The sequence below is a fragment of the Hyla sarda genome, chromosome 8 (genome assembly GCF_029499605.1).
Source record: "Hyla sarda isolate aHylSar1 chromosome 8, aHylSar1.hap1, whole genome shotgun sequence".
Lineage (NCBI taxonomy): Eukaryota > Metazoa > Chordata > Amphibia > Anura > Hylidae > Hyla > Hyla sarda.
In genome coordinates, this window is record NC_079196.1 from 99,958,221 (window position 1) to 99,983,532 (window position 25,312).

At 43.5% G+C, this 25,312-nt stretch overlaps 1 protein-coding gene across 3 annotated transcripts in view; it reads left to right on the forward strand.

The window, feature by feature from the left end:
- ALS2 (alsin Rho guanine nucleotide exchange factor ALS2) overlaps positions 1–25,312 on the forward strand; it is a 136,332-nt gene that overhangs the window by 68,756 nt on the left and 42,264 nt on the right. For all 3 annotated transcript variants that reach the window (XM_056536993.1, XM_056536992.1, XM_056536991.1), the window contains exons 10-16: positions 3,216–3,387; positions 5,361–5,541; positions 6,149–6,214; positions 20,404–20,566; positions 21,479–21,610; positions 23,856–23,984; positions 24,244–24,314. In XM_056536993.1, the coding sequence (XP_056392968.1) occupies positions 3,216–3,387; positions 5,361–5,541; positions 6,149–6,214; positions 20,404–20,566; positions 21,479–21,610; positions 23,856–23,984; positions 24,244–24,314 (914 nt within the window). The remainder of the gene's footprint in view (positions 1–3,215; positions 3,388–5,360; positions 5,542–6,148; positions 6,215–20,403; positions 20,567–21,478; positions 21,611–23,855; positions 23,985–24,243; positions 24,315–25,312) is intronic.

Genomic DNA, 25,312 nt, shown 5'->3' on the forward strand with positions numbered 1-25,312 from the left:
CCTATTTTCCCTTGTGAAAATGAAACATTTTTGGTAACACCAGCATTTTAGTAAATATTTTTTTTTTTTTTCACTTTCCCATCCAACTTTAACGAAAATTTGTCAAACACCAGTGGGCACACTATACCCCTTGTTACGTTCCGTGAGGGGTGTAGTTTGCAGAAGGGGGTCACATGTGGGTATTTATTTTTTTTGCATTTGTCAGAACCACTGTAAAATCAGCCACCCCTGTGCAAATCACCAATTTAGGCCTCAAATGTACATAGTGCGCTCTTGTTTTGCATCCGCAGAGCATTTTACTCCCACATATGGGGTATTTCCGTCTCAGGCGAAATTGCGTTACACATTTTGGGGGTCTTTTTTTTCCATTTACCTCTTGTTAAAATAAAAAGAATGGGGTGACACCAGCATGTTAGTGTAAAAAAAAAAAAACACTAACTGGCTTGTGTAGACCCCAACTTTTCCTTTTCATAAGGGGTAAAAAGAGAAAAAGCTACCAAAATTTGTAACGCAATTGCTCCCGAGTACGGAAATACCCCATATGTGACCCTAAACTGTTTCCTTTGAAAGACGACAAGGCTCTGAAGTGAGAGAGTGCCATGCGCATTTGAGGACTGAATTAGGGATTGCATAGGGGTGGACATAGGGGTATTCTATGCCAGTGATTCCAAAACAGGGTGCCTCCAGCTGTTGCTAAACTCCCAGCATGCCTGGACAGTCAGTGGCTGTTTGGAAATGCTGGGAGATGTTGTTTTGCAACAGTTGGAGGCTCCATTTTGGAGACACTGCGGTACAATACGTTTTTCATTTTTATTGGGGGGGGGGTGGACAGTGTAAGGGGGTGTATATGTAGTGTTTTACCCTTTATTACGTGTTGGTGTAGTGTAGTGTTTTCATTTCCCACTAGGAGTTTGTGCTGCGGCGGAAAATTTGCTGCCGCTCAAACTTGAAGCAGGAAACTCATTGTAAACCCGCCCGTGTGAATGTACCCTGTACATTCACATGGGGGGGCAAACCTTCAGCTGTTGCAGAACTACAACTCCCAACATGCACTGACAGACCGTGCATGCTGGGAGTTGTACTTTTGCAACAGCTGGAGGCACACTGGTTGGCAAACCTTCAGTTAGGTTCTGTTATCTAACTCAGTATTTTCCAACCAGTGTGCCTCCAGCTGTTGCAAAACTACATCTCCCAGCATGTACTGATCGCCAAAGGGAATGCTGGGAGATGTAGTTATACAACAGTTGGAGATGCATAACTACAACTCCCAGCATGGCGAGACAGCCGTTTGCTGTTTGTGCATGCTGGGAGTTGTAGTTTTTCAAGAAATAGAGGGCCACGATTTAGAAACCACCGCACAGGGATCTCCAAACTGTGGCCCTCCAGATGTTGAAAACTACAAATCCCAGCATGCCCAAACAGCTATCTGGGCATGCTGGGAGTTTTAGTTTTGCAACATCTGGAGGGCTACAGTTTAGAGACCACTGTTTAGTGGTCTCCAAACTGTAGCCCTCCAGATGTTGATAGGCAACAACTCACCAGCTTCTGTAGCCGCAGGATCGCCGCACCAGGGAGAGGATCGCCGCCCACAGCCGCCGACCACCGCTGGTAAGAGACCTCCACCGCCGCCACCGGTCACAGGACAGTTTCCCCGTTCTGCTCGGACAGCAGTCCGTGGGCAGAAAGGGGGAACCGAACTTTAACCGCCCTGCCCCTGATCTGCTATTGGTTGGTCGGTTCTGACTGACCAATAGGAGGGGTGGCACCCCTGCCACCTCACTCCTATCCTTTCATGTGAATCGGGGGGGGTGTCTTGGACAACCCTGATCCCCCCCCTTATTTTGCAATTCACTGGAGACCTGTATGACCCGGAATCGCCGCAGATCGCCGGTCTCAGGACCCCCCCAGGAGTTTGCACGGGGTGCCTGCTGATAGACATCAGCAGACATCCCTGTACAGGTAGACCTTGGGTCCTTAAAGGGGTACTCCACCCTTAGACATCTTATCCCCTATCCAAGGGGATAAGATGTCTGATTGCGGGGGTCCCGCTGCTTCAGTGGGACCCACGGGATCTCGGCTTCAGCACCCTGCTGTCATTACTGCACAGAGCAAACTTGCACTGTGCATAATGACGGGGCAATACAGGAGCCGGAGCATCGTGACGTCACGGCTCCGCCCCTCGTGATGTCCCGGCCCTCCCCCTCATTACAAGTCTATGGGAGGGGGCATGGCGGCCATCACGCCCCCTCCCATACACTTGCATTAAAGGGGTACTCCGCTACCCTCCTTCCGGAGCTCCGCTCCCCAGCATCCGGAAGTTTATTGTTCTGAACGCTGTGTGCGTGCTTCCGTGTTTAGGGCCACCCCTCATGACGTCACACCCGCCCCCTCGTGGGCATGGTCGTGACGTCACGAGGGGCAGAGCTGTGAAGTCACGATGCTCCGGCCCCTGTATCGCCCGTCATTACGCACAGAGCGAGTTTAACCTCCGCGATCAGACATCTTAACCCCTATCCTTTGGATAGGGGATAAGATGTCTAGGGCCAGAGTACCTCTTTTAAGTACCAGGGCGTTGGGGCATACCTGTACACCCTGGGTCCCTAAGTGGTTAAACAAAAATAGAGAATTTTAGCATTAGCACAGCCACAAAATAAAAAAAATACATAAAAAGTTATATTTTAACTTTGCAACCTGGTGGAATATCCTTCACAAAATCAAAGGTACAGCTGAGTAGAGTTTCTTAAAACTTAATCTTTATTACCGTCGATGTAAAATCCACACAACACTGTTTGATCTGACAGGTTTCAGTTGTCAATTACCTTAATCATAGATCTCTATGATTAAGGTCAATGATGACTGAAACCTGTCGATTTCCATGTCTAAAACCAAACTGTTTCACTTCTAACAAAATAAGCATCTCCCCTTGACTTTAATGATAGATGGTAAACTGCATGAAAAGAAAGTGATGTCACTTTTTTCTGTGCAATTTGGCTCTGAAATATTGAGTGTTAAGGAAGGTGCCCCAAACTAACCGTAGCTTAGAGAATTCTGCTGCATGACATTGCTTTTTGCCCATGTACCTTAAATGTAGTTGTTGTAATTTTAGAGCACTTTACAATTTTACTGTATTACAATTCATAGCAGATTTGTTTTGGCTATACATTGTTGTCTTATTCTTCCTGTGTATTTACTTAACACAAATCTTTTGGTTTTAGCTGGGATACATCTGTAGTGTTTTTGCTGGATCCAAAAGCTGCTTGGCACTTGTAGACCAAAACATGATGGGTTATATTGGAAACCTCCATGAGCTGGCATCCACTGAGAGGAGCTTTTATTGTCACCTGAGTGATGTGAAGTCTCAAATACTTAGGCCTCTTTTAGGACTAGGTAAGTGCATGTAATACTTTATAGTAATAACTTGTTAAAGGGGTACTCCGGTGAAAACCTTTTTTCTTTTAAATCAACTGGTGGCAGAAAGTTAAACATATTTGTAAATTACTTCTATTAAAAAATCTTAATCCTTCCAGTACTTATTAGCTGCTGAATGCTACAGAGGAAATTCCTTTCTTTTTGGAACACTGATGACATCACGAGCACAGTGCTCTCTGCTGATATCTCTCTCCATTTTAGCAACCATGCATAGCAGATGCATAGCAGATGTATGCTAAGGGCAGCATGGTGGCTCAGTGGTTAGCCCTGTTGCCTTGCAGTGCTGGGGACTTGGGTTCAAATCCCACTAAGGACAACAATAAATAAAGCGTTATTATTATTATAATATCGTCAGCAGAGAGAACTGTGCTCGTGATGTAATCAGAGAGCATTCCAAAAAGAAAAGAATTTCCTCTGTAGTATTCAGCAGCTAATAAGTACAGGAAGGATAAAGATTTTTTAATAGAAGTAATTTACAAATATGTTTAACTTTCTGCCACCAGTTGATTTAACCCCTTAAGGACCGGAGGTTTTTCCGTTTTTGCATTTTCGTTTTTTGCTCCTTGCCTTTAAAAAATCATAACTCTTTCAAATTTACACCTAAAAATCCATATGATGGCTTATTTTTTGCGACACCAATTCTACTTTGTAATGACGTCAGTCATTTTGCCCAAAAATCTATGGTGAAGCGGGAAAAAAAATCATTGTGCGACAAAATTGAAAAAAAAACGCTGTTTTGTAACTTTTGGGGGCTTCCGTTTCTACGTAGTACATTTTTCGGTAAAAATGACACCCGATATGTATTCTGTAGGTCCATACGATTAAAATGATACCCTACTTATATAGGTTTGATTTTGTCGGACTTCTGGAAAAAATCACAACTACATGCAGGAAAATTAATACGTTTAAAATTGTAATCTTCTGACCCCTATAACTTTTTTATTTTTCCGTGTATGGGGCGGTATGAGGGCTCATTTTTTGCGCCGTGATCTGAAGTTTTTAACGGTACCATTTTTGCATTGATAGGACTTATTGATCAAATGATATAAAAAGTGACCAAAAATGCACTATTTTGGACTTTGGAATTTTTTTGCGCGCACGCCATTGACCGAGCGGTTTAATTAATGATATATTTTTATAATTCGGACATTTCCGAAAAAAGGTTTTCACCGGAGTACCCCTTTTAAACATCATTAGAACTACTTTAGAAATATAAAATACTTAAAATGTATCTGTCATGAGAATCCGACGGCAGAATATGTTTAAACCGCCATGTATTCTTGTAGCCTGAGACTTGGCCCGATATTACACGAACAGGAGTCAAAATGTTGGAAGTCCTATAGACTTTGCATGGGACTTCCAGCATTATGAGAATGGGCTTTCAATAGGATGTTCCATAAATGCCTGCCAACTCTGTGACACCAATTGAGAAAACAGGTGGCATGTGACCCCATTGAAATCAGTGAAATACTGAATACACTTGCCTGTGGCTTTGAAAATTGAATTCTATAGGAGTTACAGTAAGAAGCCAGCAAGCAGCTCATGGCCAATTTATATTGGCTATAGAGGAAAAATCACTTTGTTACATGCATAGAAGAAAATATTACACAATATCTTATTTGTCAAGCAATGTGAAAAGTATGTGTTTAAATGCACAGCCAGACATTTATCAATAGGGTTCTCTACAGTGACATTATAAGGCCATTTTCACACACTGTAATTTCAACTTTTTTTTTTAGCTGTAAATGTCAAAAAAATAGCTTTTTTTTGTTGTTTTGCTTTACATAATTTTTTTCATCTGTTAATGGTTAAAAATCCGCTACTAAGCATTGTTATGGTGCATGAACATGGTCTAAAGATTTTTTCCTTCATCCAACTTTTTTTTTTCTGTTTATTATTATTTATTGAAATCTTATTATTTCTTGTTTAAGACAACTTGGGCTCTATGACGGCTGTTCAGCTTCTGCAGGACATGGCCACAAAGTTCTGCAAACTCTGCTACCTGATTGGCCAGCACGGAACATCACTCAGCAACTTCCTCCGGGGCGCCAAGGATGCACTAAGCCTTTCCATTTTGGAGCATTCAAATATCTTCTTGGATAGTTATACAGAGTCAGTGTGCTGCTTTTATTTCAAAATAATTTATTTTCACAATGTGTGAAGGCATATTGTAGCAATATGGGGTAACTCTCTGTGGTGTGAATACCCCATTAATACTTGGTTCTATTTTTTGTATTGCTTAGTAGCTCTTTACTAAGAAAGTACAGCTAAGAGCTGCAAACACCATAGGATGGCTGTTACGGTAGAACAGCACACTATACCTTCCTTTCCTAGAGTGGTTACCAAATTGATAAAAAGTACTTTTTATTTCTCACGCATGTGTCAAGGAGCCTGAGCCAAGCAGCTCAAGTGCCACTGCCTGGCACACCTCCCCGCTCACCCTCACCTCCCAGCCTCTCCTTTACTGATGTACCAGGATCAACCAAAGACTGGCTGTGGCACTTGAGCAGGTCAGCTCCATCTCCTTGACTCTTGACTTAGAAATGCAATGACATTTTTGTAAGTTTGGCAACCACAATCAGCTCCAGGAAAGGAAAAGTTTGCTTTTATATCTCAAAAAAAGCTACCCAGCTATCTGCAGCTCTTAGCAGCAAATGCAGCTGACATATATTCCCTTTATAAATAAATTTTAATAGTTTTGTATCATTTTCTGTTTTAGGTATTGTACTACTCTGTCCAACTTTCTCGTTATGGGAGGATTTTCACTTCTCTCCAAATCAGCAGTGTAAGTGTTGTGGTCAGAGTTCATCCTCCTTTTTCTCTATCGGCTCCATTGGGGGACACAGACCATGGGTGTATGCTGCTGTCACTAGGAGGTTCGACACTATGGCAACAAGAAAAGTCGGCTCCTCCCAGCAGGGTATACCCGCCCACAGGCACCTGAGGTAATCAGTTTAAGCTTAGTGTCTAAGGAGGTGGACATGGTCTGGAGTTCTCTCCAGACCAGGTCTTATGTTTTATTATTTTCCTAGTTAGGGAATGTGTTAGATTTTTTTATTCCATTTTGTTTCCTGTTTTCAGGTGGGGACTCAGGAACTGCGGCTCACTGTTTCCCCATTGCGAGTAAGGGGGCACAGACATTGCGTATATGCGCTGTTCACCCCCTCTTGCCAACGGTCAGCGCCTGGGTTTGTACCTCGTGGGTCCGGGTCACCCTATCTCCCTGCTCGCCTCGCTTGCACATGGTAGCCCGGCATGATGCAGGTGATAAAAGCTGGCTGAAGACTTCATAGGAAGACTTCATGAGGTAAGTTCTTCTGACTGAGGTGAGTATATTTCCCTTTCTCCCTTAGGTGCAGATTTGCAGCATCTGGAGAACATCAGTTTTTGACCCACCTTTCTCATGGGTCTAATGGGGCTGGCCTGGACAGGGGGTCCTTTATTACTGGGGTGAGCAGTGGCAGTTTGGATGGGGCACAGCTTAATTCACTTTATTCATATATATACAGGGATGTGGAAATCCTATAGCCCGACGCCCGGGACAAGTAGTTTTGGGTGCCGGGCAGGTGAATTGGTTATAGATTTAGCCCTGTATCGGGCTAGCAGGGACAGATAGACATCCCCCTTATTTTTCTTTAATGTCGGTGTGAGGCTCAGGAGCTGATGGAAGTCTACACCTCACACCGGCGCTCAGAGTGTATGGAGGGGGCGGCGGCCTCCAGCTGACTGCAGAGTCCCCTTATCTCCCCTCCCGGAGGATGGACGGAGCTCAGAAGACACAGCAGGGTGAGAGAAAGGATGTAGACAGCTCCGTGCACAGCTCCATCCCCCGCACTCAGCTCTATCCCTCCCCCTGCCCCTGCTCTTTCTTCACAGGACCTAATCCACCACGGGGCGGTTGCTTGTTTGCACGGGGAAAACACAGAGCAGGGGGGGTGAGGACGGAAATCTCACCTCACACCGGCGGTGACTACAGCTCTGATGTCCACTCATGGCGGCTCAGGTGAGGAGGCCGAGAATACAGGCAGCGGCAGGAAGGTTGGTTGTATATGTATGGTGTGAGTGTATGTGTGATGTGTGTATGTAATGTATGATGGGGGGGGCAGCGGCAGGTGTATGTATGATGTGTGCATATGTATGGTGTATATCAGTGTTTCCCAACCAGGCTGCCTCCAGCTGTTGCAAAACTATAATTCCCAGCAAATTATATGGGCATGCTGGGAGTTGTAGTTTTGCAACAGCTGGAGGCACCCTGGTTGGGAAACACTGGTGGATATGTATGGTGTGAGTGTATGTGTGATGTGTGTATGATGTCTGTCTGTGTGATGTGTATGTAATGTATGATGTATGTATGATGTCTGTGTGTGATGTGTATGTAATGTATGATGTGTGTGTATGATGTCTGTGTGTGATGTGTATGTAATGTATGATGTGTGTGTGATGTGTGTATGTATGTAATGTATGATGAGGAACCCTGGATGGGAAACACTGGTGTATATGTATGGTGTATATGTATGGTGTGAGTGCATGTGTGATGTGTGTATGATGTCTGTGTGTGATGTGTATGTAATGTATGATGTGTGTATAATGTCTAAGTGTGATGTGTGTATGTGATGTATGATGTGGGGTGGGCAGCGGCAGGTGTATGTATGATGTGTGCATATGTATGGTGTATATGTATGTGTGTATGTAATGTATGATGTGGGGGGGCAGTGGCGGGGGTGTGTGTATGTATGATATGGGGGCAGTGGCTGGTGCATGTATGATGTGTATGCATGAATGTTTTGTATAGGAGCGGACTGTCATGTCGGGTATTAGGGCAGTTGTGCCATCTAATTTTATTAATTTTTAGTGGCACCCGCACTAAATTGCACCCCCAGAATCCCCCCCTTCATACTCACCCGCCAACCAAGAGCCCCACGGATGCACACAAACACACCCGAACCAAAACTACAACTCCCAGCATGTTACACCATAACCTAAACTGTAGAACTATAAAGTGCAACATGCTGGGAGTTGTAGTTTTGGTTCGGGTCAGCTGCAGAGCTATAGGCTGCATCAGGGCATGCTGGATGTTGTAGTTACTAACTGTAATTCCCAGTATTCCCTGACACAGCCTATGGCTCTGCAGCTGACACAAACCAAAACTACAACTCCCAGCATGTCCTACAATAACCTTAACTGCCCTACTATACAGTGCAACATGCTGCAACACCCACACAACCATAGGCTGTATCAGGGCATGCTGGGAGTTGTAGTTATCTAGTAACTAAATGCAACTTCCAGCATTTTCTGACACAAAATGCAGCACATAAACTGGAGAAGCAGAACCCCCCCCCCCCAGTAACACATAAGTCCCTATTGAGACTGAAAAATAGTGATTAAAATATTTTGAAAAGTGCGTATACATGTGAATAAGCCCCTTTCCTAATAAAAGTTTCCAATTTTCTTTAAATAAAAATAATGTACAAAAATAAACATAAGTGGTATCGCTGCATGTGGAAATGTCCAGACTATTAAAATATAATGTTAATTAAACCGTACGGTGAACGGTGTAAATGTAAAGAATAGTCCAGAATTGCTCATTTTTGGTCACTTCATATGAGAAATTTTTTTATAAGGTGATATAAAAGTTACATCTAGACTTTTCTGGGCTTCCCTCGGGTGTAAGAGGAGCTACTTCTTCACAACAATTTTAGGGGAACCCCCCTAGGGGAACCCTAAACTAAATACCCCCCAATTAAAATATACCTTTTATTATTCCATCTAAAATTTAGATTGGGATGCACATAATTATGTGATTCTGCAAGTGGATGTAATGACACCACCACTAACTTTTAAAACCACAGTTGCCACCGTACTCCTTGACTCCTGTACTTGTCTTTTGTAAGCTCCTGAGTGCTACAGAGTGAGCGTGGGTAGCTCAATCTCCTATCTATTGGGAGCCGGTGGCTACTGCTTGTTAAAATCACCAAAATGTAGCCCTCCCTTCCAACGTTTCACTGGCTCCCCAGCTTCGTCAGGAAAGTATGGCGGCTAATGGCCAGCGGGCGTCTCATACTGCCTTTTATATCATCGCGTCTGACGTTGAATGTGACGGCCGCGGCATGTCATCCAATCAACGGCCGGCTTCAGATAGTTCTGCGTTTCGTTATGATGGCTGCTCGTCCTATCATAGTCTCGATCGTTGGTCATGTGAGTAAACATACTAGACGTCACTAATGGGCGCCCGCATGTGATTGGATATAGTAGTATTCCTAAGGGAAGGTCCATGGCACATGCGCCAATCTCGCGCATGTCCGTGAACTTAGACGTGTCTTATGTTCTTTGCATCTCATGCGCAGGCGCCGGTTCCTGCGCATGTCATTGCACTTAGAAAATATCCTCTACTATGTGTTACTGACTGCGCATGTCAGTGGACTTAGACATATTATCAAATTGTATCCTCCAATTCAATTATTAAGCTGGTTCCATCCTGGGTAAGTATCCTTTAACTAGATAGGGTTTGTATCCAATCTTATGGCAGGTGATATTTACATATGCCACTATTCTGTTGGAATATTTTCTGCCAGAAAAATCTGTAATGCAACAGGGGGGGAGGGGGTTTATGACACTACGATTGGCTATGATTAATGCACTGTCTGGACGCAAAACACGAGGGTTTACTGTCAGAAGATGAGTTTAAAACCATCTACAACCCAGATCCCACCATCTCAACGTTCTATATCTTACCTAAGACCCATAAAGGGCTTAATCCGCTGAAAGGACGCCCAATAGTGTCTGGAAATAACAACCTGACCCAAGGCGCAAGTATCTATGTTGACAAAATTCTAGCACCATTCGTCTCTACCCTCCCCTCTTTCTTAAAGGACACTAAGGACACAGTTCTTAAAATCACGGATCTCACTGTCACTGACAGCACTCTATTGATGAGTTTGGATGTCGAAAATCTATATAGTAACATCCAGCACCAATTTGGTATCACAGCTATTTCAAGCTTTTTGGACACTAAAAGTAGTTTATTCACGAGACACAATTCCTTTGTAACACAACTATTACTTTTTGTACTCACTCACAATTTCTTTCTCTTTGGCGGTGCCCTCTATCAGCAGATGAAGGGAACCGCTATGGGGACTTCTTGTGCACCTTCTTACGCTAATTTATTTTTGGGGTGGTGGGAGCACAATTTTGTTTTTGGTGATGAATTTTCTTTCTACACAGAGCACATTCTTTATTGGGGGAGGTAAATTGACGACATTTTGATTTTTTGGGATGGAGATGTTTCTTTATTTTTGGATTTTGTACACAAACTCAATTCCAATTCAATAGGTATGAAATTTACCTCAGAAATTGGTGGCAAGAGATTACATTTTCTTGATCTCACTATATATATAGATTGTAACAATCATATCCAAACTAACATCTACCGTAAACCCACAGCTACAAATAGCTTACTTCTCTGGAACAGCCACCATCCCGTTTCATTGAAAAAAAGTATACCAATAGGGCAATATTTACGGGCCAAGTGTAATTGCTCAGAAGAACATCAATTTCAACAAGAAAGCAGTAAACTCATGTCAAGATTCACCAATCGGGGTTATCCAAAAAGACACCTTAGAATTGCCTATAATAGGGCACTGCGGAGCAATAGGACAGATTTACTATCCTCCAAACCTATTTTTCCTACACCGGATAATGCTATCAGATGTATTGGCACTTTTGATGCATATACCACACAGATCAAAAGTATATTAGAACGTCATTGGCATATACTTAGATCAGACCCGGACCTTCAAGAAAGGATATCCTGGTTCATAGCCATCTGACACAACAGACTGTTAGTACTAACAGTTGGCTACCAAATAAACCAGAAGGATCCTTTCCCTGTGGTCACTGTACCATGTGTCAATATACACGCAAGACTAAAAGTTTCAGTGATCCTCAAAATGGGAAAAATTACACAATTTTTTACTTCATCAATTGTTCTAGCAGAAACGTGATTTATGCGATTCAATGTACATGTTCACTCATCTACATAGGCAAAACTACTCAGGAATTACGGCGTTGCATTGGCAAACATGTGAGTACTATAAGAACATTTACGGACACACCTGTAGCCAGACATATGAGAGATAAACATCAAAATAATTTAAAAGAACTTACCTTCTGGGGTATTCGCCAGATGAAATTGGGACCAAGGAAAGGAGACATTGATGGTATCCTGTTGAGAGAGGAAGCGAGATGGATCTACCGACTTAATTGCAGGCACCCTCATGGGTTAAATGAGGGATTTTCATATCACGCGTTTTTAGAATAAGTATCAAGATTATACATAAAATAATTACACCACCCGATAGGGCGTCTCATTTATATCTGCCATTTTGACTACAATAAGTGCATACATAAATGTACATTAACAACAATGTATATTTGGGAACTTTATTATATAGTTTCTGACGACACGATACGGACGTCATGGCAAACTAATGGATATCAAGATTGACATGGTCCATCTAAGACAGTATCTTGTAGGGGGAGTGAGTGGAGATGACATAATAGGCAAGTTATGAACTATAATACTGAAGGGGACAGTTATACTATTCTACTAGAAGTAATGTGCAATGACCAGTATAGCCTATACAACTAATTGGGCCAGAGTTATATGGGAACATCTCCTCCATTGTGAATAATGTCAAAATGCTATCAATGAAGGAAGAAAAATAAATCATTAATATTAAACTGGTAAAACCCAATATAAGATGTATACAATGAGCATTAAAAATCATAGAACAATTGGCAGGCAGGAGTATACCTACAGTTAACAATAATTAATCAGCCTCCCGTCCGCCTATACACATATAAAACTGAGGTATAGAGCTGTCCTCCAAACAGTATAATAACTATCTGTTCCAGACAGTGCATTAATCATAGCCAATCGTAGTGTCATAAACCCCCTCCCCCCCTGTTGCATTACAGATTTTTCTGGCCGAAAATATTCCAACAGAATAGTGGCATATGTAAATATCACCTGCCATAAGATTGGATACAAACCCTATCTAGTTAAAGGATACTTACCCAGGATGGAACCAGCTTAATAATTGAATTGGAGGATACAATTTGATAATATGTCTAAGTCCACTGACATGCGCAGTCAGTAACACATAGTAGAGGATATTTTCTAAGTGCAATGACATGCGCAGGAACCGGCGCCTGCGCATGAGATGCAAAGAACATAAGACACGTCTAAGTTCACGGACATGCGCGAGATTGGCGCATGTGCCATGGACCTTCCCTTAGGAATACTACTATATCCAATCACATGCGGGCGCCCATTAGTGACGTCTAGTATGTTTACTCACATAACCAATGATCGAGACTATGATAGGACGAACGGCCATCATAACGAAACGCAGAACTATCTGAAGCCGGCCGTTGATTGGATGACATGCCGCGGCCGTCATATTCAACGTCAGACGCGATGATATAAAAGGCAGTATGAGACGCCCGCTGGCCATTAGCCGCCATACTTTCCTGACGAAGTTGGGGAGCCAGTGAAACGTTGGAAGGGAGGGCTAAATTTTGGTGATTTTAACAAGCAGTAGCCACCGGCTCCCAATAGATAGGAGATTGAGCTACCCACGCTCACTCTGTAGCACTCAGGAGCTTACAAAAGACAAGTACAGGAGTCAAGGAGTACGGTGGCAACTGTGGTTTTAAAAGTTAGTGGTGGTGTCATTACATCCACTTGCAGAATCACATAATTATGTGCATCACAATCTACATTTTAGATGGAATAATAAAAGGTATATTTTAATTGGGGGGTATTTAGTTTAGGGTTCCCCTAGGGGGGTTCCCCTAAAATTGTTGTGAATAAATTGACCCTAGTATCCCCCTTTGGGGTTTTGTTGTTTAGTTAAGAGGAGCTACAGCTCTCCGGCCGCTAATAGCCTGGCATACTGCGATCACCTATTAAACCATTAGATCACCGCTGTCAGCAGTGTCTAAAGGAATCTTATATCCATCCCTGGTGGTCTAGTGGGGGGGGGGATCAGACTATTTTGGTTGAAATTATTTCATCAACCAGGACAAGTGGATTTTCTTGAGGGACAAGTAGATTGTGTTCCGCTTTAGTCCCTTGGACAAGTAGTTTTTTTTAAAATTTCCACACCCCTGTGTATATATATATATATATATATATATATATATATATATATATATACACATATGTGTGTGTGTGTGTGTGTGTGTGGAAACGACTGTGTGTTTTTTACATTGAAGCGGCTGACAGCCGCGGCGTTCTTCTATGCGGGCGCTCTTAGCACTGGCTTACTTTCACTTTCAGCAGCGGCTGCTGCTGGCGGCGGCTAGTCCGCTCAGTTCCCCGCAAGCGCACATGCATTCCCATGTGCACTCGGGGCAAGGAGCGGGCGCCATTACGGGACTTCTTGTTAATAATTTGGTGGCCCCGTGCGCTTTAGCTCTGCCCACCCAGGGCCGCCGAAGCTTCTCAGGGCGCGAACAGACCACCAATCAGCGCTGTGTGCGCGATTATGGTGGCAGGGGCCAATCAGCGGTGCCCTCTGCTCCTAACACGCCCCTCCCTTGCTATTGGCCGGCATTTCTCCTCTCTGACAGCCTGGAGACATCCACGGGTTCGAGTCCCAAGGTGGGACAGAGTGTTACAGTGTTGTGGTTTAATTTTAAAATAGGCCCATTGTGGTCTATGGGGATCTCAAGGCATGTGAAACAGTAAGATAAGCAGACTGTATCAGCAACACAGTGGAATGGAACACAGTCTTGGATGAGAGAGGCCCAGAACGGCCTCCCTCTAAACAGTTAACTGGAGTGTTAGCCACTCCTTTAATCTGTTAACACTGTATTTCTAAACTGTTTGGTTCTGCTGAACCACTTGTTCTGCCTGCTCCACTGCTCCCCCAGACCACCCTGCTACTCTACCTCGGTTATTCTTCCAGACCCGGTGGGTTCGGCTGCCCCTCCAGCCGGCGTTCCCTCATTCTCCCAGTCTATATCCGACATGGCTCAGGTCTCCCGTTATGTGGTGACTGCCTTGGAGAGGCCCTCCCTACAACGTCCCTCCGGAGGGTCCCACTCTCCCCCTATTCTGATGCTCTCGCAGCATCATAGGGGTATGTCATCTGACTCCTCTCCCAAGTCCCCTCGCAGGCAAGCGTCGCTCCTCTAGGGAATGCTCCCAGGGTCGCCGCTCTGGCTCTCCAGACCCGCGTACCAGCTCTGTCTCTCTCTCTTCCAGGGCCGCCTCACACGTTCCCATTCACCTGGAGAACTTGTGGAAGAAGTTTCTGATTCGGCCTCCGACTCAGAGGACCGCACGGATGTGCCTTATGTGGTGTACTCAATGGTTGCAGCCATAAGAGACATCTTCCAGCTAAAGGACCCAGGAACTTCGGACGTGGTCCAGAAGTTTCCTTTCATCGTGCCCGACCTCTTCCAGTGCTGCCTCACCTCGTTCCCACTCACCTGGAGAACTTGTGGATGAGGTTTCTGATTTGGCATCCGACTCAGAGGACCACACGGATGTGCCTGATGTGGTGTACTCAGCGGTTGCGGCCATAGAGACACCTTCCATCTAAAGGACCCAAGAACTTCGGACGTGACTCCAGAAGTCTCCTTTCTTTGTGCCCAACCGGCACTCAAGACTTTCAGCTCTCACGCTGAATTTTACGCCCTGCTGGTATCCGCCTGAAGTCACCCTGACAAGAAGTTTTAGGAAGCAAAGAAGGTTCAAGCGCGGTATTCCTTCGCCAAGGACCTCATTGCTCTGTGGACCTCCTTTCCAACTGTGGATCCGCCGGTCTCCCACCTCTCTAAGGCGCCTGCCCGGCCTTTGGCTGTTGCGGCTGCTTTCAAGGATCCAGCGGACATGAAGGTGGATACTTTGGCAATCTCTGCCTTTGAGGCAGCAGGTTCTTCCTGCTTTTGCTTCTGCCTGGGTGTCAAAGGCCCTTTTAGTATGGTCTTCCAACTCCGCCAGGGTAGTCTTCAAGATCCCTCCGGGGGATTTCTTTAATCTGGCTCTCCGATGGTCCGCAGATGGAGATTTTCTGTGTTCTGCTTCCATGCGCAGCCACTGTGCTGCCTTTGCCACAAGCTACCTGGTAGCCACCATCCCTCCATGTGGCTTAAAGCCTGGCATGCGGACACCACCTTCAGGAAGTGAGGTGATGGGCGGAAAGGAGTTCTTTATTACCTCTGGATAAGGCTCACAGGACCGCTTTCCTTCGTAAGTTCTCCTTCCGGTTTCTCAGGAAGAGGGCTCCCTCCTTCCGATCCCGTTCCTCCCGGAGGTCGGCTATCCGTTCCGGCCATTTTGCGGCCGAAAACAGGCACCCGCCAACCTTTCTCGGGTGGTTGGTCACCTCTTACTCTCCGGGATACCTGGACCATGCAGCTCCTCTTTTTTTATCCGGGGAGTAATTGTCCCGGTTCCTTCAGGGGAATGTTTTCGAGGTTTGTTCCAACCTCTTTGTGGTCCCCAAGAAAGGCGTTTCTGTTCGCCCAGTCTTGGTTCTCGGGTATCTCAGCCAGCGTCTTGCTTTCCCATCCCGAATGGAGTCCCTCCATTTTGTGCTGGCATCCATGGTTCAAGGGGAGTTTTCGTTCCTTGGTGGACTTCAAGGATGTCTGCCTCCACATCTTATTGTTTCCATGTCATCAGCAGTACCTCCGCTTTGCATTTCCAGATGGTCATTTTCTATTGTGGCTCTCCGTTTCGGTCTGGCCACTTCTCCGCGGACCTTTACCAAAGTCCTGGCGCCTGTGATCGCCCTTTTACGGACAACAGTTGTTTCCGGGATTCCTTACTTGGACAACCTCCTGATCAGAACCCCAGCCAGGGCCCAGATCCTGGAGAGTCTTAGTCTCAACCTCAAGACCTTGTCTCACTTTGATTGGATGGTCAATTGGGACAAGTCCATCCGCTCTCATGGGGCTCCACTTCGACGCGGCCTCTGCCCGCTTTCGACTCCACCGACCGATCAGCTGACTCTCTTATCAAGAGTCCGATGACTTCGGCACCCTGCTCCAGTTTCCATTCGCTTTTGCATGGATCTCCTGGGTTGGTTGGCGGCGGCCGTGGAAGTCGTGCCATTTACCCAGTTTCATCACCGACCTCTTCAACTGGTGATTCTCTTCCGGTGGGACAGGTCTCCATTATCTCTCGACCGCAAGATCGTTCTCTTTCGTCAGTCTTCTCGGTCCCTTCTATGGTGGCTTAGTTCCCCCCTGCTTTTTTTCGGGAACGCTACTTCCTGCCCCTCCCTGCCAGTCAGTCAGGCTGGGGAGGTGATTTCAGGGACCGGCCAGTCTGGGGTCTTGGTCCCCCAAGAAGCCCTTTTACCCTTCAACATTTTGGGGCCTAGGGCAATTCTTTCTTTGCTTGCTTCTTGGGAAATTCCCTTCTGGGCGGAACTCAGGTTTCCGGCCATCTCAGCTATATTCAATCCCGCCGTCCCTGTGATGTGGTCTTCTCAGCCGGTCCTCAGTCGTCCAAGGCATATGGTCCCTACATCCAGGGGTGTTTGCAGTGATCTGCAACCCCTGGGGCGCTCCAGGCGTGGGCCTCTGCTTGCAACCGAAGCATTCCTCTCTATTGTTCGAGTTTTGCCCTACATTATCTGTTTAGGGGTCAGGCTTTGCCTTACCTTATCGGTTTCCTCCCCTTCATCTCTTTTCGGGGTCCTGAGGAAACTAGCAGTGGGGCGTTTCTGCCATTCTGGTGGACAGCCTGGCTCCGGCGGGCGTGGTACTTCGTCGTGGTCAGGCTCCTGAACGACTTAACGCTGCGCCATCCCTATCGTCCAGGCCTCTTATCTCAGGTCTCCTGTGCCACCCCTATTTACCGTCTCTGCTTTTGACGGCGTGGCGGTTCTGAGGACCCGCAGTTTCTCTCCCAAATGGTTCACACCATGCTGAGGGCTCACTAGCATTCCTCTGCAAGATTTACCACCATATCTGGCGGTCTTATTTTTGTTGGTGTGAAACTCTGCCTTTTTCTCCGGTCGTTGTTTTCCATTCCTGACCCCTTTCCAGTCTGGGCTTGCCCAACGGTGGGTTTTCAGCTCCCTTAAGGGTCAAGATTTGGCTCTTTCCATTCTGTTTTCAACGTCCTCTGGCGTTCAATTATCATGTCCGAACCTGGTTCAGGGAGTGGCACAAGCTGCCCCTCCTTATCGGTCCCTTTCTTTCCCTTGGGACTTACACTTGGTCTTAGGTGCCCTGCAAGGCGCCCTCTTTTGAACCTCTCAGGGACATTTCTCTTTGCCTCCTTCCCCGGAAGGTCGCGTTCCTTATTGCGCTTACCTCTGTTAGGAGGGTGTCAGAGCTGGTAGCTCTCTCATGCCGTTCTCCCGTCCTGGTTGTATACCAGGACAAGTTGTTTTCAGTCAAATAAGGACACTCATTTTCATCTCAATGAGGACATCGTCCTACAGTCCCTTTGTCCGGCCCCTTCTCATCCTGGAAGTGTTTGTTCCAAATCTGGTTGTGGTGAGGGCTGTTCGTACTTATCTCTGTCACTCTTTCCTTTTGGCAGTGTGACTCCCCCTTTTTTTGTTTCTCCAGAAGGTTGTCGGACAGGACAACCTGCTTCTACAGCCACTATTTTTTGGTGGATCCGGTCTACTATTTCGGGAGCTTACCGCTGCAAGAGGAAGATCCCACCCTTCAGGGTTTTGGCTCATTCCACCCGTTTTTCGGGGCATCCTGGGCCCTCCGCTATGTGGCTTTGGCCTTGCAGTTCAGTAAGATGTCCGCGTGGTCGTCTTTGCACTCTTTCTCAAGGTGCTACCAGATTCATACCTTCGCATCGGTTGATGCTACTCTGGGCTGTAAGATGTTGCAGACGGTGGTGGTCCCACTGTCCACCTGTCTGATTCCTTACCCACCCAAGGGACGGCTTTGGTACGTCCCATGGTCTGTGTCCCCCAATGGAGCCGATAGAGAAAAGGAGATTTTTTTATGCTTACCGTAAAATCTCTTTCTCGAAGGATCCATTGGGGGACACAGCTCCCACCCTTTTTTCTGGTGTTCCTACTTAAGTTATCTGCCCGAAGGTGTGTTCAGTTGTCTTTTCTTCTGATTGCTCGGACAGTTTGTGGTTTTCTCTTGACCTGTCGGTCGTCTCCTATTGCTCTGGGACTAAAACTGATTACCTCAGGTGCCTGTGGGCGGGTATACCCTGCTGGGAAGAGCCGACTTTTCTTGTTGCCATAGTGTCGAACCTCCCAGTGACAGCAGCATACACCCATGGTCTGTGTCCCCCAATGGATCCTTCGAGAAAGAGATTTTACGGTAAGCATAAAGAATCTCCTTATTATTCCTCAAAAACGCAGGAAAATTGTTGTCTGGAATGAACAGAGTGCGCCAAGTGTGCACGGCCATCGCTCCATTCATTCTCTTTGGGGCTTCCGATCCTTGCTGGGCTCAAGGGTTCGTTACACTCGAGAGTGTGGCAGGCATTCTACAAATTTACATACAATTTGTAGACTTTATGTAAATCAGCCTGTAGACTTCATGTAAATCAGTCTGTAGACTTAAAGGAGTACTCCAGTGGAAAAAAAAAAAATTTATCAGCTGGTGCAAGAAAGTTAAACAGATTTGTAAATTACTTCTATTAATAATCCTAATCCTTCCCCTACTTATCAGCTGCTGTATGCTCCAGAGGAAGTTCTTTTTTTTTCTCTTCTGTCTGACCACAGTGCTCTCTGCTGACACCTCTGTCCATGTCAGGAACTGTCCAGAGCAGGATAGGTTTGCTATGGGGATTTGCTCCTGCTCTGGACAGTTTCTGACATGGACAGAGGTGTCAGAAAAGAGCACTGTGGTCAAACAGAAAATAAATTCAAAAAGAAAAGAACTTCCTCTGGAGATAAGTACTGGAAGGATTAAGATTTTTAAATAGAATTAATTTACAAATCTGTTTTTAAAACAGTTGATTTAAAAAAAAAATTCCACCTGTGTACCCCTTTTAAGGCCATATTTTTTTTACTTTCTCTACACAAGTCTGTACACAGCTTTCACTGCTCTCCAAGCAGTGCCATGCGAAAATAAACAAGCACAACTATCAGCTGACTGTGTATGCACTCTCTTTTTTGTATCTGGTAGGGGTCTTCACTTTGGAACCCCCACTAATCAAAATATCTGACATGTCAGGTTTTTCAAAGTGATATTAACGCTTTAATCTTCAAAAGGTGATCATTATGGAGTCTGGAAAACATGTATGCTCTGTGATTACTACTTTATATCAACTATCAACCAATGTAAAATTTGCATGACATAATATCATCCCCTTATGCTTGTTTCTGTTTTTTTTTTTTTTTTCTTTTTGGGACACTGTGGTTTTCTTCAATGCTATAAAACAAATGTGTTAAATGGAAAATCCAATATAATTCCTACCTATGTATCTCCTACTAGATACAGTCAACAATCAACACCAGGGAGTACAGATTCTGGGCAGGGCATATGTGTGTAACTTTTTTGTTTTATAAATGTTTAATAAATAAAATAAAAAAAATAAAAATAAAAAGTGGTCTCTTGGGAAACTCTTTTTTAAGCAAGCACAAATCCTGTAGTGTGGAGTTTTTCATTTTGCATTTAGTGTCAAAAGGGTTATCTGAGATTGCTTCAAACTTTACTCTATACACTCCTTAGGAGTTCTGTCTCTTGGTCCACTTACCACTTTGGGTGTTTATATCGGTCTCATCACTATAACTACTGCAATATGTTACCCTGCATGAAAATAAACATCTGGAGCAAAAGGAAACCCAAGAAGTGTCATGGGTGATTTTAAAGGGGAGAGCATTGTTAGATTTGTTATTGTATTCTGGGAAAACCTGGTTGTTTGGGCAAAAAGTTTACCGCAATAACAACTTTTTTGTTGTTTCCCTGTGTGCATTTACTTTTGTTATTCTCATTTAATATATTCATATATTTTAGGGACTTCTTCAGCAAGAACCAAGGCGTTGTTCAGAGTCTTTACCATGGAACAGAAGAGGGTGCCCCTATTCCTGAAACACTCAATTCCCTCTTCTTTTCACCAATGACCCGACTGCAAGAGTATGCCAGACTGTTGTTGAAACTCGCCATGTGCTTTGAAGTGGTAAGTTATTTCATTTCTTTAGTCGCAACCTTTTTTTTAATAGATTTTTATTGCTTTTTCTTGGACAGTGTTCATTATGTGAGTAACCCTATGTTTCCATCATAAGATTAAACCATTGTTATTTTGTTTGTGAAACCTCGTACATTCTAAAGACTCTGTATTAGTACTGATGTACTAGGTATATTAGGTACTGATGCTGGGGTGGAAATAAAGCATTCATTTATAGGCTATGTTAGTATCTTTTAATAGGTCTGTATTTGATAAATATTACAGTTCACACTGTTTATCATAATACTGTAGTTTAATAGGGTTCTCAGCTTTGCCTCTTTAATACAGATTGTATAGGGCCTCATTTGACTGTTTCTGTAACTCCTAGACAGAGTTCTCATTTGTTCTTGGCCTATACTCTTTTTTTATGCTCTTCTCAGTCACTGCAATGGTGGTCACAGTGTAGCCCCATAGTCATGAAAGGTCAGACCCGGCTGATCAATTAGTTGTTGCATATCTTATAAATGTTATTTCTCAGAAGAGTCAATCTGTGCATACATAGAAACATTCTTAGTACCAAGAAACCAAGCTAAGTACTCTGTTAATTACTTAGAGACGTTAGGTAATAGCCAATATTGCCACAAGGAGGTGTTTCACCAGCTTTCACAAAGTTGTGAACAGGAAATGTGAGTGCACTCACTTATTTGTTTCTATATGTCTCATGAAATACTTTGGAGTGATCGTTTCAATAACTGGAATAGGCACCCAATTAAAAAAAAAAGTGGATTTATGGGGCCTCTTGGTCTATTCTACTGTTGCTTTTAGATGTTTCTTTTTATTTGCAACAGAGCTGTTTGACACTTTATTTGTTGTTTATCATTGTGAAACATGCCTCAGACAGTCTTTTCATCTGTTGTTTGCCAGTCCTCACCAGAGTACAAAAAACTTCAAGACTGCAGCACTAGTTATGATGCTTTGGCCTTGGCTTTAAGTAGAAGGAAGAAGGAGGCTGAATACACCTTGGGATTCTGGAAGACCTTCCCAGGAAAGATGACGGTATGTCTGCAACCTCTCTGTGGACCGTAGTCTGTGACAAAACTTTGTTTTATCCACTGTTTGCCAGCATTGCCTGTAGGTACAGCATGTGACCACTGAGACTACATCAGTCATGTCAGTACACCACATTGTCTCTGGATGCCTTTAACCCCATAAGGACTAAATTTTTGCATTTTCTCTTTATGGTAAAATTGATACATTATCTTTATTCTGTAGGTCAATGTAATTAAAATGTCACCTGATTGTACTACTTTAAAAAAAATTGCAAACTTTATTTAACAAAATTGTATGATTAAAATTGTCCTTTTCTGTCCCCTATTTTTTGTGTTTAGTATTTTTTTATGTTTACGCCAATTACCGCGCAGGATCATAAACATAATATTTTAGTAGTTTGGACATTTACGTATGCAGCGATACCACATATGTCAAAAAAACAAAAAAAAAACATTTTTTTTGTAAAATGGGAAAATAAGCATGGTTTTATTTTTATATTAGGGGAGAGGCTTTTATATGATTTTAGAGATTTTTTTTATTTTGCACTTTTTAAGTCCCTATAGGGGATTTTTATTTGCAGTCAATGAATCGGGCTACATCAGTGAATCAGCAGCAGGAGGCAGGTAAGGGGAAGATTGCGGGGGTTTCGTGAGCTCCACTGAGCTACTGATGTAATAAGAAATTTTGTGTCTTGACACCGTCAAACTCTTACTTTCACTTTAGACGCCGTGATTGCTATAGATCACTTTGTCTCAAGCGTTAAATGACGGGCAGCAGCAGGATCGCGACTGCCCACCATAAGCAGTGAGTGTCTGGCTAGCAATAGCTGACACTCATTGCTCTGAAGCGAGTGCAGCTCCTGTGCTCACTTCAAACCCATTTAACGCATCGGGGCGTACAGGTACGCCCTGCTTCTTTAAGTACCAGGGGACGAGGGCGTACCTGTATTCCTGCTACCTTAAGTGGTTAAATAAAGACTGGCAGGGAACCTCTGCGCCATCTGCATTGGATCAGCCAGGAGTTAAAAGAATGATTGCTTATTTTACTATATTAAAGAGGAACATGTCATCTTTTTCCTGCTGCCTGAACCATGAGTCATAGGGGCGGTTCCCAGTGATTTATACCTGCCCTGCTTGGCTTGATTAATAGATCACTGCCTATACTCAAACAGGGAAAGGTCTACCAGTCAAGGCTGGTGGGGTGGGGAGAAGCAACCAGAGACTGCCCTCATGTCAGGCAACATAAGTGATGACTGGGTCACCTTTAAACCATTTTTCCCATTAGCTCTGATATAGTAAGGTGTTATGATGTGATTGTTTGATCTGTAAAATAATGACTGGTAATAATACTCTGCACTGCCACTTACTGTATTTTATATCTTACCATTTTATATTTAGGTAATATATGCAGGGCTCTTTCAGTTCCAGCCGTCACCAACAACCAGGCAGATTACTTGTATTGTATTTGATTAAGGACTTATCCCCCAAATAGGGAACATTATTGGTCTATTATTTAAGGGTGGGTTGTCACAGTTCAGATAAAATGACTGCAGCTTCAAACTGCATAGACAAGTGTCATTTTCAAAGTGACTTAGCTGCAAGCATTTTAGTTATCGGTGACTGCCTAGTTTAGCAGCAAAATGGCAACTTACTAGACACCCATTGATAAACTGCTGCTAAAGTTAAAATATCTGCACATTTTCATATAAATGGCATATCCGTGCCACAGTTTGTGAAATCATGACTTACAAAATCCCTCTTTTCTGAGATGCGCAGGTGATCAGGAGGTGAGGCTGAGCTGCTTAAGGGTGTATTCACACGTACAGTATCCTGCGCAGGATTTGATGCACAAGATTTTATGCTAAATGACTTAATACAGCTCCAAATCCTGTACATCAAATCTGCTCAGGATACTGTGTGTATGTATACACCCTAAAGAGGTTGTCCCACCATTAGAACTCATCCCCTATCCACAGGATTGGCTGCTAAATGTCTGATCCAAGGGTCCCAGCAGTTGGACCCCCGCAAACAGTTATGCCCTCCCCTATTTGTTGTATAAAGAATAACCTGTGATGGTTGGACAAACCCTTTTAAACGCTGCACTGTCACTCGTTTCCAATTGCCAATATAATCTGTAATTTTTTAGTTACTTTGTGGTAACTAATTTATATAGTAGTATAGTAGATTTTATGTGAAACTATCTAATAATTTTGTCTTCATTTGCTTTTATAAACTTCATTTTTGTTCTGAAGGATTCTTTGAGGAAACCAGAAAGACGTCTGATCTGTGAAAGCAGCAACCGTGGACTGTGTTTGCAGAATGCTGGACGCTTTTCTGTCAATTGGTTCATTCTTTTCAATGACTCCTTGGTTCATGCCCAGGTTAGAGATTTCCTTTTGTTGTGCAGATTATTGTTCACCATCACCACCTAGAGTGACAAATGCAGATTTCCACAAGAGCACACATTGAGGCCAACACAAAGTCATCGCCGAATTGTTGTTAAAAAGGAGTCTGACATTCTCTGAAATTATTACAAATATCTACAATAATACAATCATAATTACATTCTGTAAATTTATTCACAGATACTGTATACTTGCAGTCCGTTTTCATTGACTTTGTTATCCATTCTTCTTACAGTTCTCTACGCATCACATTTTTCCACTGTGTACACTCTGGGTAGAGCCTGTATCTGAAGAAATTGCCGGAATGTGGGTATTATTGCACAAATCTATTTGTTTTGTGTCTCTAAAAATGAGCACAATGTATGTTTTGTTTACTGCAGAGGAGTCCTCTGGGATGTTAAATGGCCGTGCTTCGATTTTGGACTCTGTCCATGTATCTACTTTAATGTTTTATTTCCTGCTCTAATGCAAAGCTTTATATTTTAAGCCCCACGTTGGTAATTAAAGTAAATCTGTAGCTATATTCACAATGTTAACCAAAACTTTTTAAAGGCTTTGTCCTACTAACAAATATTAATTTACTCTGTTGTAAAACTTAAATTTTTTTTCAATTTGAATCATATAAAATATTACTCCTGTGTCTAGATATTGCTGTTATATACTTTGGTTCCCCCTGGTGTTCTTTTGATCTTCTGAATGTGCACCTAATATGTTCGAGGCTTTACATAAAGTATGTCACAGCAAAATCTTAAAAATAAAGATGTTTCTTCCTTGTGCTAGCCATTAGGCATGTGGTGATATCAATAACATAGTAGTTTTTTATTTATTATTTTCCCCATAATGCATGACTTTGTAGGTGGAAAATGTGTTTTGTTTATTGTTAGTACCACTGTAGAAGTTGACCATGCAATCGTAATACACTGTAATCTTTCGGTATTGCAATATATTATGTCCAAAAAAACTAAGTTGCATCAACTCGCTGCAGTATATTTCAGATTACAATCCACCCCATAACAGCGATACGAGGGAGGCAAACCTCAGCATCAGCTTGGGGTTACAGCTTTATCATTGAGTAAGAATATTATCCATCACTTTATAAATTCATCAGGTTTAAAGGGGTACTCCACTGGAAAACATTTTTTTTTTAAATCAACTGGTGCCAGAAATTTAAACAGATTTGTAAATTACTTCTATTAAAAAAAATCTTAATCCTTCCAGTACTTATCAACTGCTGGATGCTCCACAGGAAATTATTTTCTTTTTGAAATTTTCTTCCTGACCACAGTGCTCTCTGCTGACACCCC